Genomic DNA, 17,248 nt, shown 5'->3' with positions numbered 1-17,248 from the left:
CGCCAAAAAGATAAAACTGTATGTGTAGGAACCCGTCTAGGAGTGTGGCCATGCAGAGACTTTTGACATAGAAGTCTCCCTAAATTCTAACTTGAGCAGGTTTTACCTCAGGTCTACGTCTACCACCTGTGGTGCCGGAGTGTCAGATAACCAGGACCAATATGCAGGTGTGGATACGGCACAAGTTGCAGTTTTGCACTCTGTGCCTGGTGTGGCGTGTGGCGGGTGGCTCACATTTTTAATATATCTGTAGTGCTGAGCACAACTCATTTATCTGCACTTTCCCACGCTTTCAAGAAAACCACGCCAGTTATTGTGGCTGGCACCTTGGTCTGCACCTCTGCATTTATTTATATTTTTTGTATACAGGATGTCTATTGCCTTGATGTATTGCTTGCTCGGAGGATGTGTCATTGACGGCGGCGTCCATGTTTCTGTTCTTATTCCCTGGCTTTGATTACTGTGGGATCTTGTCGGAGCTTGCTGCACCCTTCTGTAGTGTGCGTCTCCCATGGGTGGCAGCAAGGTGTAGAGTATATACATGGCTGTGACCGTCTGATTAGGGATGAGCGAACTTCTGTTTTCAAGTTCAGCGTCCAAGGTTCGGGTTATCTGAGATTTGAGTTATGGATTCCGCTACCACGGACCATAAGTTACGGTCTGTGGTAGCGGAATCCATAACGGAATTCTTAGATAACCCGAACTTGAAAACACAAGTTCGCTCAGCACTACTTCTGATTAGACATCGGTCTCCTCTCCAGAGCAGGAGAACAGAAAGGCTGAACGCTGATGTGAACGAAGCCGCCTTACTTGCCTTCAGGTCTCATAGCATAGACATTCACATGACTGAGCCGTACTGCTGAGCTGGGGGCACTTCACATGTCTCTGTTCAGAGCTCGGGGGTTCTCTCCCTGTAAAGTATCTTTCACACGAGTGATACGGATTGTCAGGATCTGTTCAGGACAAAACCAATGCGTTTTCACACAAGTTCAATCCGTTTTGTCTGAAATCGCGTTCAGTGTGCGTTTTTTTTTTTTTTTTCTCTTCCCCATCCGAATTGCATGTTTTTTATGTGTGTGGTAAAAAAACTGAAGAATAACAATCTCCATCGCCCAGCAACAATGAGTGAAAAATGCATCGCATCCAGATGCCTTTCATTCAGTTTTATGGGGCCAGGGCTACGTGATAAATGCACAATATAGATTTTTCCTGAATGCAGAGATGATGCGTGAAAAACGACGCTCATGTGCACAGATCTACAGAAATGAAAGGGTCAGGATTCGGTCCGAATGCTATGCGTTCACTAGACGCATCGCATCCAGGTAGAAAACTTGCTTACGTGAAAGAGCCGTAACTGTCACAGCTTCTTACAGCAGATCTGGCTGGTGGCAGTAGAAAGAGGAAACCGAGCATATGCGACCACCTTGTTAGGTGGACATGCATATTACTATACGGAATAAACACCAGGAGCATTTTGTACCAGGTGGTAAATTGCTAAAGTACCTAGTTTGTCATGTGAAATCTTATATTAAAGGGAGTTTGTCACCTCCATATGGCCAAATACAGTGCTTACATGGCTCTGTAGCACACCTATACATGAATGTAATGGTACCTTTTGTTATTTTCTTTAGACTTGCAGAAGCTGGAAAAACTACGTTTAATTCATATGCAAATGAGCACTCGGGGGGCCCAGGGGCGACGTTCACTGTGTTGGAGCCCAGGCTGCTCTGCCTTTTTTCATTGTGTCCCCGCCGCAGCTACTGCCTATGCCTGCCCTCCTATACTCTTGCGTCATTCTTCGGTCCGGCCTAGATCCTGCACCTTGCCTCGCCGGGCCGGGGCATACACACTGCGATGCCCATTTTTGGCACAGCATCGCTTTAATTACTGCGCATGCGCCTGTGAACAGCGCGATACCAGCGGCAATGTGGTGTTTGCCGGTGCATCATAGTGCGCATGCTCCAGCGAGGCAGTGCACAGGCGCGGTATCTCTGCCCTGGCTGTGATGCGCCGGTGTGCGCGAGCCCTGGCTGTGATGCGCCGGTGTGCGCGAGCCCTGCCTGTGATGCGCCGGTGTGCGCGAGCCCTGGCTGTGATGCGCCAGTGTGCGCGAGCCCTGGCTGTGATACGCCGGTGTGCGCGAGCCCTGGCTGTGATACGCCGGTGTGCGCGAGCCCTGGCTGTGATACGCCGGTGTGCGCGAGCCCTGGCTGTGATACGCCGGTGTGCGCGAGCCCTGGCTGTGATGCGCCGGTGTGCGCGAGCCCTGGCTGTGATACGCCGGTGTGCGCGAGCCCTGGCTGTGATACGCCGGTGTGCGCGAGCCCTGGCTGTGATACGCCGGTGTGCGCGAGCCCTGGCTGTGATACGCGCAAAATTTTTTAAAAATATATAATGTATAAATCCACTGATATAAATCGGCTTGATGTATGATGCTCCTGGCATTTTATTGAACAGCACTTCACGACCTCGGCATGCTGCTCCGGCAGTTAGCCCCTCAGACCACCGGCCTGGAGCACAGCCGGGTTTAGATTGTCTGGAAGAGGTCAGAAAACCAGAAAAAGCTTTCCAGCGAGGGCAGATTCCTGGGACATTCCTGCTGTGTGTCCCCGGTAATGCTCTCTAATGTGTCACCTTGTGGGACCTTTAAACACAGTGTCTTTTTATACCTCTCCGCGCTCTTGAAGTTTATTCGGAGCTTCGAGGTGCCCAAAAGAAATGATATTTCCAGTCTGTTCTGAGACGAGACATTTGGTGACGCTGGGCAGTTATAGACTGTCTGCTGTAAATCAGGACGGCTGTCAGTCAGATGCGCCTCTGTTATTTTATTTATAAGGCAGTCTTTTTAAAGATGCCCCTGATCTATGGCTGTCATCATAGACAAGTGTAGCCACCCTGCTACTCCAGTTGAGTTATCAGATATATTTTCTTCTATAAATTGCGTTTTTGCTTCAGAACTTACCAATTGGTTACCGAGGATAGTTTTATTGGGGACCTATGTGTGGAAAAGAGGGTTGTGTGTCATTGAGGTCATATTGATTTAGTAAATAAGTATTTCCACCATATTCTAACATCTCTTGGAGCATGTTCTCTTAAATCTGTGTTGTGCTGGTTCTCTATTATTCCTACTGAACATTTAAAATAATTTGACAACTGGATGTTACCACTTGGGGGGTGTCCGTGCACGCTCTGACCTAGTCCAATCAGTGCGAACTGTGTAGGGAGACCTCTCTCTTTGAGAAAGCAAATGGTAACACCAATTTATACATTTCTTGGGAGAATAACAGAGGTACGGTACAATTCACAAAGGACATTATAGAACAGTATTTACTGAAACGCACGTTGGGAGAGCTGACTGGTTCTCTTGTACTGATGGACAGTTTTGTTTCTTAGTTGCCCAAGTAATGTTCAGGAGTTGGGGACAAAAATACTGGAAGAAGTTATGTAAGAAAGACTAAGAAAATAATTGAGGAGTTGCCCATTAAGGGCTGATGCACACGGATGTATGTATTTTGTGGTCCGCAGAACACAGATCCGCAAAAAAATAATAATATACGGATGACGTCTGTATTGCATCCGTTTCTTTTGCAGATCTACCGTAACAATGCCTCTAAATGGACAAGAATATGACATGTTCTATATTTTTTGCGGACTCGTTGAAGTGAACGGTTATTCTGCGGCCCGTTTGCCGAACCAAACGGACATGGGGGGGGGGGGGGGGGAATACGTGCTTGAGCCCTAAGTCAGTCATGTGCCGGGCCCTGTGCCCCTTCTGCCTGGCAGGCTACAGCCGTCATCTCTTGTGAATCCCCCCCAGTATTTCTCCTAAGTTTAACTTTTGTTCATTAACGTTTGAGAATAAAATACACATGCATAGACTCTTCTCCACTAATAAGGCTCTGTTCACATTTGTGGAGTGACTTTTGTTCTTAATAGAAGCCAGAACACTGTGCCAGGGTCTAAGTCCTACAAAGGAGTTAAAGGCATCTGTCAGCAGATTTGTACCTATGACACTGACTGACCTGTTACATGTGCACTTTGCAGCTGAAGGCATCTGTGTTGGTCCCGTGTTCATATGTGTCCTCATTGCTGTTTTATTATATGCAAATGAGTCTTTAGGAGCAACAGGGGTGTTACCATTAGGCTGGGTTCAGACCTGAGCGTATTTGATATGCGCGTTTAACGCGCGTTTGTGTCGCTCGTTTTTGTCCATAGTCAACACGCGTATTACGCGCGTTTGTGTGATTAACAGCAGTGTCCTATGGCTGCAAACGCGGGACAAAACGCCCCAAAGAAGCTCAAGAACTTTTTTGAGCGTAGGGCGTTTTTCGTAAAACGCTCAAGTGAGAACCAGGGCCATAGGGAAGCATTGGTTTTCATGTGTTGAGCGTTTTACAGCGCGTTTGAACGCGCTGTAAAACGCTCAAGTGTGAACCCAGCCTTACACCTAGAGGGTCAGCTCTCTCTGCTCTACTGCCCCCCCCCTGCACTTTGATTGACAGGACCAGGCAGTGAAAATGTCATCATACCTGGTCCTGACTTCTCCTAAAGTCAAAGTGCAGAGGGCAGGAGAATCTGTCACCACCATGGCCAGTGATTGTGGTAATGTCAAAATGGATTTTTTTTTTGGGGTGAATGTCTTTTTTAAAAAAAATTTCCATTGTTATCTATACTTAAAAAAATTCATAAAAAATGTATAATATATATAAAATCCAACAGTTTTCACACTGGGCAGCTACATGGACCATTGACACAATGGTCAGGAGTGGACCCCATTGACTTCTATGGGACTGTTTCCTAGGCATGTATTGTGACCTGTGCAGAGGTAAGGAGGGAGCTGATAAGCTGTGGTGTCTTATCTATACAGAGGTGTTACTTGTCATTTTAATCCTAACTGTGATGATAATGGATACTGAGAAGTTACCTGTACAGAACAGGAAATCATGACCTATTAGACCTAACTGCCTGTGCGAAAATTGCAGGATTTTATACTTTTTTAATTATAGATATTGACATGGAGAATAAAAAAAAATGAAAAATCTAAAAATAAAAAAAGGTTTTAACAAAAGTGATTTAATCAATAAGCCATTTTCTGATGTCACATTTCCATTGCAAAGTCCTCCTGAATTAAATGTGCCCTTACACCTTCATAAGTTGGTGGCCAACAGGGGCGGATTGGCCATAGACCTTACAGGGAAATTTCCCGGTGGGCCGATGCTCAGGGGGTCGCCTGAGCCCTCATGCCGGTCATTGGGAGTTTTTCGGGATGTATTTTGTGATGCACTGTGCTATCTGGCTCTGTTGGGGTGGTATAATGTGCCACAATATGGTATTGCTGGCTCTGCTTTCCATCAATTTTGACACGAATACAAAACTTTTAGTATTTTTTCCAGGACCACTTTAGGTTCCCAGTCCGCCCCTGGTGGCCAACAACTATTCTTCCCATCCTCCTCCCTTGTACACATGCACGCTCCCCTCCGCGGAGTGTGCATGTGTCCTTTGTGGGGAAAGGAGAGTAAAAGGTGGATTTAGGTTCCATTCACACATCCGCAATTCCGTTCCGCACTTTGCGGAACGAAACTGCGGACCTATTCATTGCGGACCCGCAATTCCGATCCCGAAGAAAATAGAACATGTCCTATTCTTGTCCGCAATAGCGGACAAGAATAGGCATATTCTATTAGTGCCGGCGATGTGCGGTCTGCAAAAGGCAGAACGCACATTGCCGGTTTCTGTGTCTTGTGGATCCACAAAACACACACGGATGTGTGAATGGACCCTTAGACGGGCAGTTTATCGGGAACCAACGTTGCCCGTGTAAAGCTGCAGCAGATCAAAAGATGAACGAGAGAAATGCTTATTCATCGGGTGATCCTGTCTTTCTTGCAGGCGCCTAAATTGTAGTTTCTGGGCAGCAGATGGTGTGGTCTGAACAGCGATCTGCTGCCCAGAAACAATGCAGCTGTATGAGGACGGCCATCGCTCGTTCTCATACTGTGGAGGTGATGGTCGCCTGTAAATGCAGAGCTTCTCCTCCACTGAACGAGCAGTAGGAACGCTTCTTGCTGACAATCTATGCTCATTGATACGTGTAAATCCACCCTAAGCTGGATAGACACCTGCTGGCAGCTTGCTTCCCTTGAGATTAAAATGATCGGGCGTTGAATTTCGGCTCCTGACTTTAAGTGTTGTAACTACCAAACGTCTAACTTTGTCGACCTGTTCTGTTCAGTCTGTGGATTTGACACTAGTTTGTTGAAGTATCCGTAAAATCTATCAGTCTGGACGCCATCAGCACCATGGAGTCGCCAAACAGACATGTGCTTCAGCTGACAGATGGTAAGTGCAGCACCCGCTAGTTTCGTGAACATCTTGCGGCTTTATAGATCGATCGGTTCCTGCTTTGTGCTGTTTCTTAAACTATTTCACAAAATGTCTTCCACGTGATGTTTCCATGATGGATCTGGCTTTGTACGCTCACTTCTGTGTAGCGGTACAGAGGAGTAGCCTGTTCTGGGGCCATGGGAATTACTGCTGCGGTTTCCTGGCTCTTTAATCTGATTTATTTATTTTTTCTTTTTATCAGACCATGTAGTGCCTATTGTTCCACCGCAGAGATTTTGGGAGGGGGGATGGTGATTGGCAGAGCAGTCCTCCCTGTCGTCTGTATTCGCTCTGTCCACTTCCACCGCAGCACAATGTCCATTCACCCGCGGCGTCCCGGTCTCCCAGCTTTCATTTTTCTCACGCTTGCTGAATGGAAATAATATTTTAGTGACAAAAAAGGTGACGTTATTGTCAAACATTGGCCCGGGGGAAGAGAGCATTAATATTCATGTACGTTATATATGCTTGGTATTCACGGCGCGTCTCTGGATCCTTTCACTTCTTCTTTTTGTGCCCCCTGAAAGGGGCTCTCTGGTGTCTTTTTGTAAAGCTAAAATCTAGCCAGTGAAATGCGCCATTGCCTGTCTCTGGGGCTCGGGTATAGGAAGATTCAGAAGTAGAAAAATGAGATGATGCCTGGGTTCATATCGTGAGCAGAAATTGACACTTCAGGGACAAAGAAAATAGTTTGACACGCACTCCTTCTGTTGTGTGTCGGATGTGGACTATATGGCGGTATACCTTGTGTATGCCTTCTGCTTGGCTGCGAGGAGGGCAGACTGGTTCTTTAAGAAGATAATGAGAGGTCTTTACATGTACAATTTTACACTGAGCTGTAAATACACCAGAATAACCGCATGCCATGTTCTTTGGTCACATGTATTTTGCTATGTTTTTTTTTTTTCAGGTGTTTTTTTTATTTATTTTTTTATTTTAGCAAACCATGTGTTAGCCCACTAGCAATTTTTTAATGTCTTCCCCCCCCCCCCCCAAAGAGAAGGTTTGTGTAAAAAAAGCCAAGAACCGCAGCATGCTGCTTGTTTTAGGGAAAGCCGGAAAGACAAAAAATGCCTCCTAATTGATAAAAATGCCAATAGAAAAAAAAAAACTTGTGTGTCCTGCATTTCATATTTGCCTTAGACCTTCATCTGTGGGGTGGTGTTTTTACTGCAAAAAAGGCTAAAGTACAGAAAACCGCCGGGTGTGGAAGCACTCTAAATGTGGTATATTACGTAATAGGCAGTAGAGGTGAGAGAATTGATTGAGGCAGAACTATTGAGCGGCGAGAGGCTCCCTCCTCCTCCTCTTTGACAGGGCCGGATATCTTGCGCCTGTGCCGCTGCCTCCGTGTACCGGGATAAGCTCACAGGCTGATACCATAGCAGTGACTGTACATGTGATGCTACGCGGAAGTGTAGCGGCATATACACAATTGCTGCTGCGATGGCATCTGCAGAGCCTCTGCGCTTACGCCGCTACAGTGGAGCAGCGGCCCAGGCGTGAGATTGACAGGACCAGGCAAGATGTCCAGCTTTGTCAATCAAGCAGGAGGAGAGAGGATGGCCTCTCACTTCTCAATAATTCTATATGATGAATGACTAGATTTGCTCGTCTGTAATGGGCATTAATGGGGTGTCCAGAATAGATTTTCAAAAGTTTTAATGTGTTAAAAATAACTCAAAGGGGTTATCCAGGAAAATATATTTGACTTGTCCTCAGGATAGGGCATTAGTATCAGGCTTAAGGGGGTGTGACACCCGGGACCCCCTCTGATCAGATGTTAGAGGCCTCTTCATCACTGTACATCGGTCACATGGCCTAGTTGCAGCTCAGCCCCATTCAAGTCAATGTGGCTGAGCTGCAGTACCAAACACTGCCACTATACGATGCTGGGATCCGGCATCGCTTACCCGAGCTCCGGTGAGCGCGCCGGCTCCCTGAAGCAGCTGATCGGTGGAGGTTCTGGGACTTGGACACCACTGATGTGATGATGACCTATCCTGAGGATAAGTCATCGTTATCTTTACCAGGATAACCCCTTTAAAAACATTGCCATATACTTTTGGAATTCTTTTTCCTCTATTTGCTGTGATGACTGGGACACAGTGATATTTTATGAATGGCCGGCACAGGACCTTATCATTGTGGTATGAATCGATTGGATATGCAGATCTGTAAAACTACGTCATTATGGGGACCAAGCACAGATCCATGAGCTGAAGACAATGTGCATAGCCGCTGTCTAGTTTAACCATACTCCATATTGGGATTTGTGGCTGGTGAAGGTTCCCAGAACATCCTTATAATTTACACTTCAGCTCAGCAGTCAAGAAATCTGGAGGAGGATATTTTTCCAGTCGGGCTCTGGAAATGAAGGAATAACTGTTTCCGGTACTTGCAGATATACACTATTTAAGATAAAGCTGTAATGTTGGGGGAGGTTTTCCTCTCGTTTGGCCGGTCGTGTGAAGTGCAGGACATCATTGCTGCCGTGGACCTATGTTCCTGTAGAACAAGCTGATCATATAAGTCTATGTTCACATGAGATCCCATGGCTTCTGTTCAAAACAGAAGCCATGACATTGTACTAGATCTGCTGTGTGTGTGTGTGTATGTGTGTGTGTGTATATGTATGTATGTATATATATATATATATATATATATGTATATGTATATGGTGCCGGAGGACCACCTTGTGCTCCATCAAGGTTTCCACTGCCTACTCACTGTTGTCATCAAGTGATGGAGCCCCAAAAGAGACACCAATCGGCAGTGGTACAAAAAAATCCCAGAATTTTTCCTCCATATTCTGCTGGTTATCCTTTTTGTGTATCCAGTGGATTTGGGGTGGCAGGGCTAGAACTGTATTTGATGGGTTTTATTGACAAAGTTTGGGATGGACACTACTTTCATTTTTTATTTTTCCTTAACCCATTTGCTTCATTTTTAACCATTTTAACATAACTGTGGATGTGTGATGATAAAGTTTATAAAAATGAGTTAGTAGTGCCTGGTGGAAAATGAGTTTCGTGTCTCGAGCCTAATAGTCATTGTTAGTGTCCAGTTAGCCGGTGGTCAGTGGGTCTCATGCTTGTCTCATCCAGTGAGCTGCCTATTTATCAATTTTTGTTAAATGTGTACCTGTTTCACCTAGGTGTTTTTCAGGTTGTGTGCCAAAATGCTATAGCAGGTGCAGATGAGGGCCAACCAGAGTAGTTCTGCCCATGGTCCCACTTGGAAATGGTTTGGGATGCTAACTGCCCAGAAATTTCTGGACAGCTGTGGACAAGAATAGGTATTTCTATTGGGGTGCAGACCCGGTGTTTTGCGGATCCGTGTGAATGGACCCTTAGTGCCAATGTAGAGATTAGTAAAGTTCTTAAAAATCAATCTTGGTCCGTTTTGGTCGGACTTGTCTGATTTGTTAAATTAGACCTAAATTGTAAGAGAGAAAAGTCTCTCTAGTTTTGTCTCTCTTCTCCTCTTGACACACAAGTCTGGTCTGGTAGAATCTGCACTTTTAGATAAATTTGGTTTAAATTTCTACATTTTAGAATGGATTCCCTCATCTCTAGTCCAGTGGCAACCCAGAGCTTTTCCTTACATGGAAAGTCAATAATCTGGTGCTAAATGTCCAGTACTTTGTATAATTAGTTGATTGTGGTTGGGTCCCAAGTATAAAGTGGGCCAGGTAAGCCATGTGTGAACGCAGTGTCTCCTTTTAAGTATATACATTCCCTTAAAATATAATATCCGTCTGATGTTGAGGGACATACAAGAGCTGTCATTCAGTCGGTGACAGGGACATTTAGCCATTGTACCGCAAAGCCTGGTGTCAATGCTGTAATTGTTATTCTAATGCTCTCTGCCCTGAGTTATGAGGCCGGCCGGATGGCTCAGTGCATGGGAATGCAGGGCATGTGTGTACAGATCCTCCTCACTATCTCAGCTGTTAACCTCCTCCAAGGCAAAAAATAGAGCAGCCCTCCCCCTGGGACAGAGGCCAGAGACACCGTGTTTACAAGGGGCGCGATTTAGGAGAAGCCACTATTTGTGTGAAGAGCTGATCCTCCAAGAGTAGAGCGAGGGGCGCAGTGCTGAGGCGGAGGAGGGGGACCTAACATCACAAAGAACTTCCAAGTCCCACAGAGACGAGGAAGCAGGCAAGAAATGACTGGGATATGACTGCTTGCGCTCCCCTGTCTCTGGGCAGGAGGGGGGGCACCTATCCTTAGGGCAGATGGATGTTGGCATACTGCGTTCAGGACCTGAACAGGTGCCGACGGTGCGGTGCACCAGTGTGGGCTCCCAGCAATCACCTTGTAACCTGCTTACTCTGCTTTGAAGCTTGGGAGGACCAGGATGACACCCTGGTTTACCTGTTCTTCCAAGCACAAGGTAAGTCCGTCCGAGATGTGATACTTCCCGTATTACAATAGCACCAAGTAGTATGTCTGCAGTGACCAGAATAGCGCCTTTCTTGGGGCACTTAGCAACTCTGTGTGTGGGAGTATTGTCTTCGATGTGAATGGGTTGTGTACTGAGACATTGTGTGAAGTTTTTCTCATTAATCACCACCTTTTTAGTCTCTTCATTTTAATTAGTAGTGGTGTCTCCTTCAATGTGTATAGTGGGAATATTCCAGCGCAATACCCCAGCTATATATACAGTTATGTGCCCACTGAAAGAGAATCAGGCACTTTTCCTATTGTATTGTGGCCAGGGCATTATTGGCAGAGCAATGCACCTGTATGGTGGGGGGGGAGGTCTGGTGCGGACCACAATGCTACCGTCATGTGGGTAACTCCTATCTATATACAGTACAAAGTCATATTGTTAATTGGCTTCTATTGTCAGCTCTTTAGCTTGTATTAATTTAATATGCAATCTTTTTGTGCGGGCAAGGCCACTTAGACTAGCTAGCAATGCAGGTCAATAAAGTCAGAGGACGACTGTTCCAAACGTATGGAGCGTAACTGTAATTGTGACATATTTGTGGGATTGCGTTCCCATGCTAGACATGGGATGCGGAGAAGACGGATCAGTCATGACACACAATGTAAGTCGATGGTGCTGGATCCGTTTTCTCGGGCACAAAAGCAAACTGATCCGGGCACTAAAACCAATGTAAGTCAATGGGCGCCGGATTAGTTTTCTTTGGTGTCCGAGAAAACTGATCCAGCACCATTGATTTGCATTGCCATGGCTATTTTAGAGATAATACAACCGGATCCATTCATAACGGATGCAGCTGGTTGTATTATGCTAGTGGAAGCGTTTTTGCTGATCCATGATGGATCCAGCAAAAAGCGCAGATGTGAAAGTAGCCTTATAACGGGAATGATCCATTATTTTTATTTTTATGTACGTTGGAATTATTTAAACATTATTTAGGTACATTAGTATTATTTTAAAGCCATGATGGTGCGCTGCCAAGTGTTTGTTTCTGTTTTTATATGCTCTTGTTCTGCCGGCCTCATGTTTCTCTGTCAGCCATGATCAGATTGATATTCTTATATCATTTGATTTTCTTTTATTTAATATTGAGCCAAAATCATTACCTTAGCATGTCTTCAGAATTCTTCAGAAGGAGAGCAATTGCACACATTGTGTATTGCGGTTGCATTACCTGGAGCTCCTGACTAGCCTTGGATCATCCGGAACCCTGGCTGGGCTTCGTGGCTGTAAAATCTGCTTGTATTGTGGCCTTTGTGAGCTTTAAGAAATGCACACGATCAGGATTGCGTGCGGAAAATCTGCACTGTAGGTCAAGTACATTTTATTCTATGAGAATTAGAAATTCTCAGTGCACACGATGCAGATTTTTTTCCGCACAGATTTTGATCTGCGGTGCGGATTTTAAAATCCGCAGCATGTAAATTTATTTTATTTTTCCTGACAGGATTTTCTTCATTCACTTAGTAAAATCTGCATGCGGAAAATCTGCACGAATTGATGCGGATTGACCGCACAGATTTGCCTGCGAACACCTGCGGATTTCAGTGCGGATGCTCCGCACATGAATCCTGACCGTGTGCATGTACCCTTAATGAAGCAGATCAATCTCGTGGAGCTTTTTTCTTTTTGTTATGACACGGAGAAGGCCATTTCAGTACGTGATTCATTACATTGGAAGCATCTAGACCACTTCTGACAGTTGTTTGCCCACAAGTAGATTTTGGGTGTGATGACAAACATAAGCTGAGGTTGTGTAATCTGACGTGAAGTAATTGATAAACTGTCAATACCCAGTAATATAAAGTGAAGATGTGTGAACATCTCTTCACATAATTGTGACTATTCTTGTCCACCACTAACCTTCCTGACAAACTTTTGATATTTGGAGAGTTGGGCTACTTTCACACTTGCGGCAGTGTGATCCGGCAAGCAGTTCCGTCGTCGGATCCACCGATCTGGGTGTGACTGAAAGCATTTGTGAGACGCATCCGGATCCGTCTCACAAATGCATTGCAAGAACTGATCCGTCTCTCCGCTTGTCATGCGGACAGACGTATCTGGATCCGTCTTGTATCTTTTTTTACCGATCTGCGCATGCGCAGACCGGAAGGACGTATCCGGCATTCCAGTATTTTAAATGCACTAATACATTGCTATGGGGAAAAATGCCGGATGCCGGCATTCAGGCAAGTCTTCAGTTTTTTCCGCCGGAGATAAAACCGTAGCATGCTACGGTTTTATCTTTTTGCCTGATCAGTCAAAATAACTGAACTGAAGACATCCTGATGCATCCTGAACAGATTACTGATCAGTTCTTTTCCGGTATTGAGCCCCTAGGACGTAACTCTATGCCGGAAAAGAAAAACGCTAGTGTGAAAGTATTTGAGGGGGGGTTTATTCGTTTTTACTTTTTGGGATTACTAGTTATGTTCCCTGAAGATGAAAAATGAGATTCCTCAGTGGTTGGTAACTGAAAAGATGAAGAAATTGCAAGCTTTCAAGACTATTCAGGTCTCTTCCTCAGGCATCTTTGAGATGGTGGAGACAAAGCGGACTATGAAATGGGAGTTATTTACATGTCAAAAGCCAGGTGAAGGGAAAAGTTCCAAGAGCCTAGTGACTATGCTTAGAAATCTACCACTTTTTGAAGTGTTTCCTACTGAGGTCTTTAAAATGCCTGTACCCTTAAAAAAAAAAAATAAAAAAAAAAATCATCTTGGCTGCTGGAGTGGCCCTACAGACGGATCTCTAGAGTGTCTTGATCACCCCTTGCTTAAAATCAGTTCTCTAATAAGAATGGAATTACTTCTGGAAACTAAATCTGGGGCAATTTCAGGTTTCCTAAAAAGCCCAGGCAATTCAGTGAGCAGGCTTTATATTTAGAACACCCTGATATACATTAGATCATCGTCTTGTCCCGCCAAACATCTCATGTGACTGCTGAAGGGACTGCAAAATACATACGGTCGTGTGCCTGAGGCCTAATGATCATTACCATCCATCCCAGTGACTTGTTTGTTCGGTTGTCCTCTTAGAATTATTGTATAGCACATATTTATTGTCTGATAATATTGAATCTAATATTTTCTTTCCGTTTTCTAGCAAACTGCTGACTGGAATAAATATGATGACCGCTTGATGAGATCGGCTGAGAGGGGAGATGTCGATAAAATCTCACACACTCTTAACAAGAAGGGCGTCAGTCCCAGTAAGCTGGACCTGGAAGGACGCTCAGCGTAAGTTCTACTACCAATCGTGTCGTTAGTATTGTTTGAGCTTTTGTCTGGGAGACCAACATTGGATGCAGTTTTACTTATTCCAAAGGGGTCTACCTGCTGTACAGCAAACTGCCTTTTTATGCTGCACAGACTTATGAAGCACGAGACTGCACTGGAAATTGTTTCCTGGTGAAAAGAAAACCAGGAAAAAGATGTGCAAGGAAAAGAGTAGGTCAGGCCTACCTCAAAATATATGTAATGTGCAAACATTCTTTGTGTGGGGAAAAATAGAAATAAACTTTTAGAAGGGAACGGCAGTGGAAGCTGGAGTGCTTAGGTTGTAGATATTCATTAGGGCGTCCTAGGATTCATGTAAAAAATGATCATGACAATATCTTTCTAACAAAGCTAGAACCTGCCCTGTACCTCACATGGATCCAGAGATCTCCCCATTCATTGTTCCAATTGTTCTGCTACTTTTATATCAAGCTGGCAGCTCAAGGGGAGTGTCCTTTCTCAGGGGGCGTGTCTTTCTTCTGAAGCTCTCGCCCTATCAAAGCTCAGGAGGCAGTTGAAGGATGAAACTGAGCATGTGCGGCCATCTCAGTGAGCAGGACAAAGAAATAAGAACAACAAACAGCAGGTGGCGCTACACAGATGCATTTTATTGAATAACTCAGCGGCTATACAAAATTTTTAATTACATGCCGTTACAAAAGTTTTCAGATCCAGGTGCTGGTTTGAAAACTGTACAATATTTTTCATGTGACAATGTCTTTAAGGTCTCAATTACACGTCCTTTACTGCAAAACAGTGAAAAAATACACTGTAATTTTTGCAAACATAACAAAGATGGCCACAAAACTGCCTGCCTAGTAAAGTTTAAGCCCAATTCACACATGCTAAGTAGAGATGACCAGACTGTACACAGTCTCATTTTAGGTCTGGCATATTCACCTCTAGTACAGAAATGCCGATAGGATGGTGAATACATCTGGTCCTCAGAGAAGATAATTCATGAACAGTGTGGTGGTAGAACTTTTGAGAGGGGCATTGGCAGGAGAGACGAGGGGCGATTTAACTGTTTTCATTAAAAACTGTCTTTCTTGCCCCTTCTAACCAATCACAACACAATTTTACCAAGGCAGAATATGAATTGAAAGCTGCTGTGTAATTGGCTGACTTCCTTAAGGGGGTTCTCTAGGATTTTCATATTGATGGCCTATCAGGATAGGTCACCAGTATGAGGTCAGCATGGGTCCAACTCCCAGTGCCCCTGGCGATCAACTGTTTGAGGAAGCCACGGCGGTCCTTGGATCTCTGGTGAGCACCGTGGCCTCCTCACAGCTCACAAAGTACATTAGATAGCGGCTGTGCTTAGTAGCGCATCTCCCCGCCATTCACTTGAGTAAAACTGAGCTGCACCTCGGCCATGTAACCAATGTAAATGACATCACTGGCCTAGGAAGAGGCTGCACCACTCACCAGAGTGCCATGGACTCTTCAAACAGCTGATCGGTGTTGGTCCCAGGAGTCGGGCCCCTACAGATCAGATATTTGACCTATCATGAGGATAGGTCATCAATATCAAAATCCCCGAGAACCCCTTTAAGACAGTTTCATAAATCTATGTCTCCCTGGTGGCACACTTATTTATCCATGGACTCGCCTGAATTCTATAGAAAGTCACATTTACCTTCTTGCCAGGGTATCGAGTTCTGCCAAAGAATATTTTCTTTGTCTTCCTAACGTTTGCTTGCTAGCGTGAATGTCTTGGCCATTTATGGAGACATGAATGTTTGGCAGTGGCAGCAGAAAGGTGTAAATCTGATCATTTAACCCATGAGCAGCAGCTAAAGAAAATCAGTTGGTAGACTCATGCTCCACATTGTTGTATATGGTGCTGGTGATCATAATGTGGCAGCACCTAACATAAAGGCCCCTTTACATGGGCTCACTGTTCCGGCAATTATTGGGAATGAACAGTTTGTTCCTGATCATTGCTTGCTCGTCAGAGGAGATGAGAACTGTATTTACATGCTTCAGCGATTGTTCATCTCCACACAGATTTGTTGTTTTGGTGGAGCAGATCGCTGCGTACATGGGACAATCTGCTGCCCAGAAACTATGATTTCACCTGATCCATGAGCGTTTCCTCTTACTAAAGTTCACTCCTAATAATTGGACCTTGTAAAGAGACTTTTAAGAGGTCCTGACACATTTCTCTTAGTAATCAATTGTATTCCGTAAGAATATGAAATGACAATTCTGGGCCATTTATTCTTATGACTGTTTTGCCATTATTCTTCTATTCTTTCTACAAGTTTATGGATCAAGGTACAGATGGGAGTTACCAGTTGGAGTGTGTCCCTGCACAGTCTGGCAGAATCCGATTCGTTCGAAAACTTCATTAACAATATAGCCTCTGTCCTACCGTAAAATGCATGGGCTCTGCAGAGGCCTTTGCGGAAAATATCTCAAGACTTGCTTCGTCTCGCATATCTGACGTGACGCTTCGTTTATTCACATAAATTAGTGTCAAAATCCCAAAGCTGAACTCTGCTTCCTGCCTCATGAACGAAGTCGAGTTTAGCTTTGCATTTTGACACTGTGTAATTTATGCGAATAAACAAAGTGTTTTATCGTAGCAAGTCTTGCGATATTTGCTGCAAGTTCGCAAAGACCTCCACAGAACTTGTACATTTTACAGTAGGAAGGAGGCTATATTGTTAACAAAGTTTTCAAACTAATCTGGTTCGGATACAGCAATCTAAACCCAATTCGTTCAACACTAGCAGGGACATGCCCTCAACTGGTAACACCCATCTGTACCTTTTTATCCATACACTTCTAGCAGGAATAAGAAGAGCAGTACAACACAGTCATAAACGATTCTCCAGAATTATTGAAAGTAGTTACTAAAACAGACAAGTCAGGAGAGACGACAGGTCCTCTTTAAAGGGGTTGTCCGGGCTTTTACTATTGACCTATCCTCAGGATAGGCACCCCACTGATCAGCAGTATGAGGCGGCGCACGCGCAGTGCGCATGTGCCGTCTTCCTGTCCGCTGCTGTATGTCTATGGCAAAGCCGCAGTGGACAGGAAGAGAGAAGGTTGACTGCATGTGGACACTGCGCAAGCCGTGATCCGCGGGGTGCCTATCCTGAGGATAGGTCATCAGTAAT

General features: G+C 44.9%; 1 protein-coding gene across 5 annotated transcripts in view; it reads left to right on the top strand.

Annotated features, from left to right (window-relative positions):
* Nucleotides 1–17,248, top strand: part of UACA (uveal autoantigen with coiled-coil domains and ankyrin repeats) — an 89,150-nt gene that overhangs the window by 51,951 nt on the left and 19,951 nt on the right. For 4 of the 5 annotated variants that reach the window (XM_040414349.1, XM_040414348.1, XM_040414346.1 and 1 more), the window contains exon 2: nt 13,948–14,081. In XM_040414349.1, coding sequence (XP_040270283.1) covers nt 13,948–14,081 — 134 coding nt within the window. Of the gene's footprint in view, nt 1–10,369; nt 10,786–13,947; nt 14,082–17,248 lie in introns of those variants that run through there. The other variant, XM_040414347.1, reaches the window with a different exon arrangement.

Source organism: Bufo bufo, chromosome 1 (assembly GCF_905171765.1).
Source record: "Bufo bufo chromosome 1, aBufBuf1.1, whole genome shotgun sequence".
NCBI classification, from domain to species: Eukaryota; Metazoa; Chordata; class Amphibia; order Anura; family Bufonidae; genus Bufo; species Bufo bufo.
This window is presented reverse-complemented; position numbering and strand designations above follow the sequence as displayed.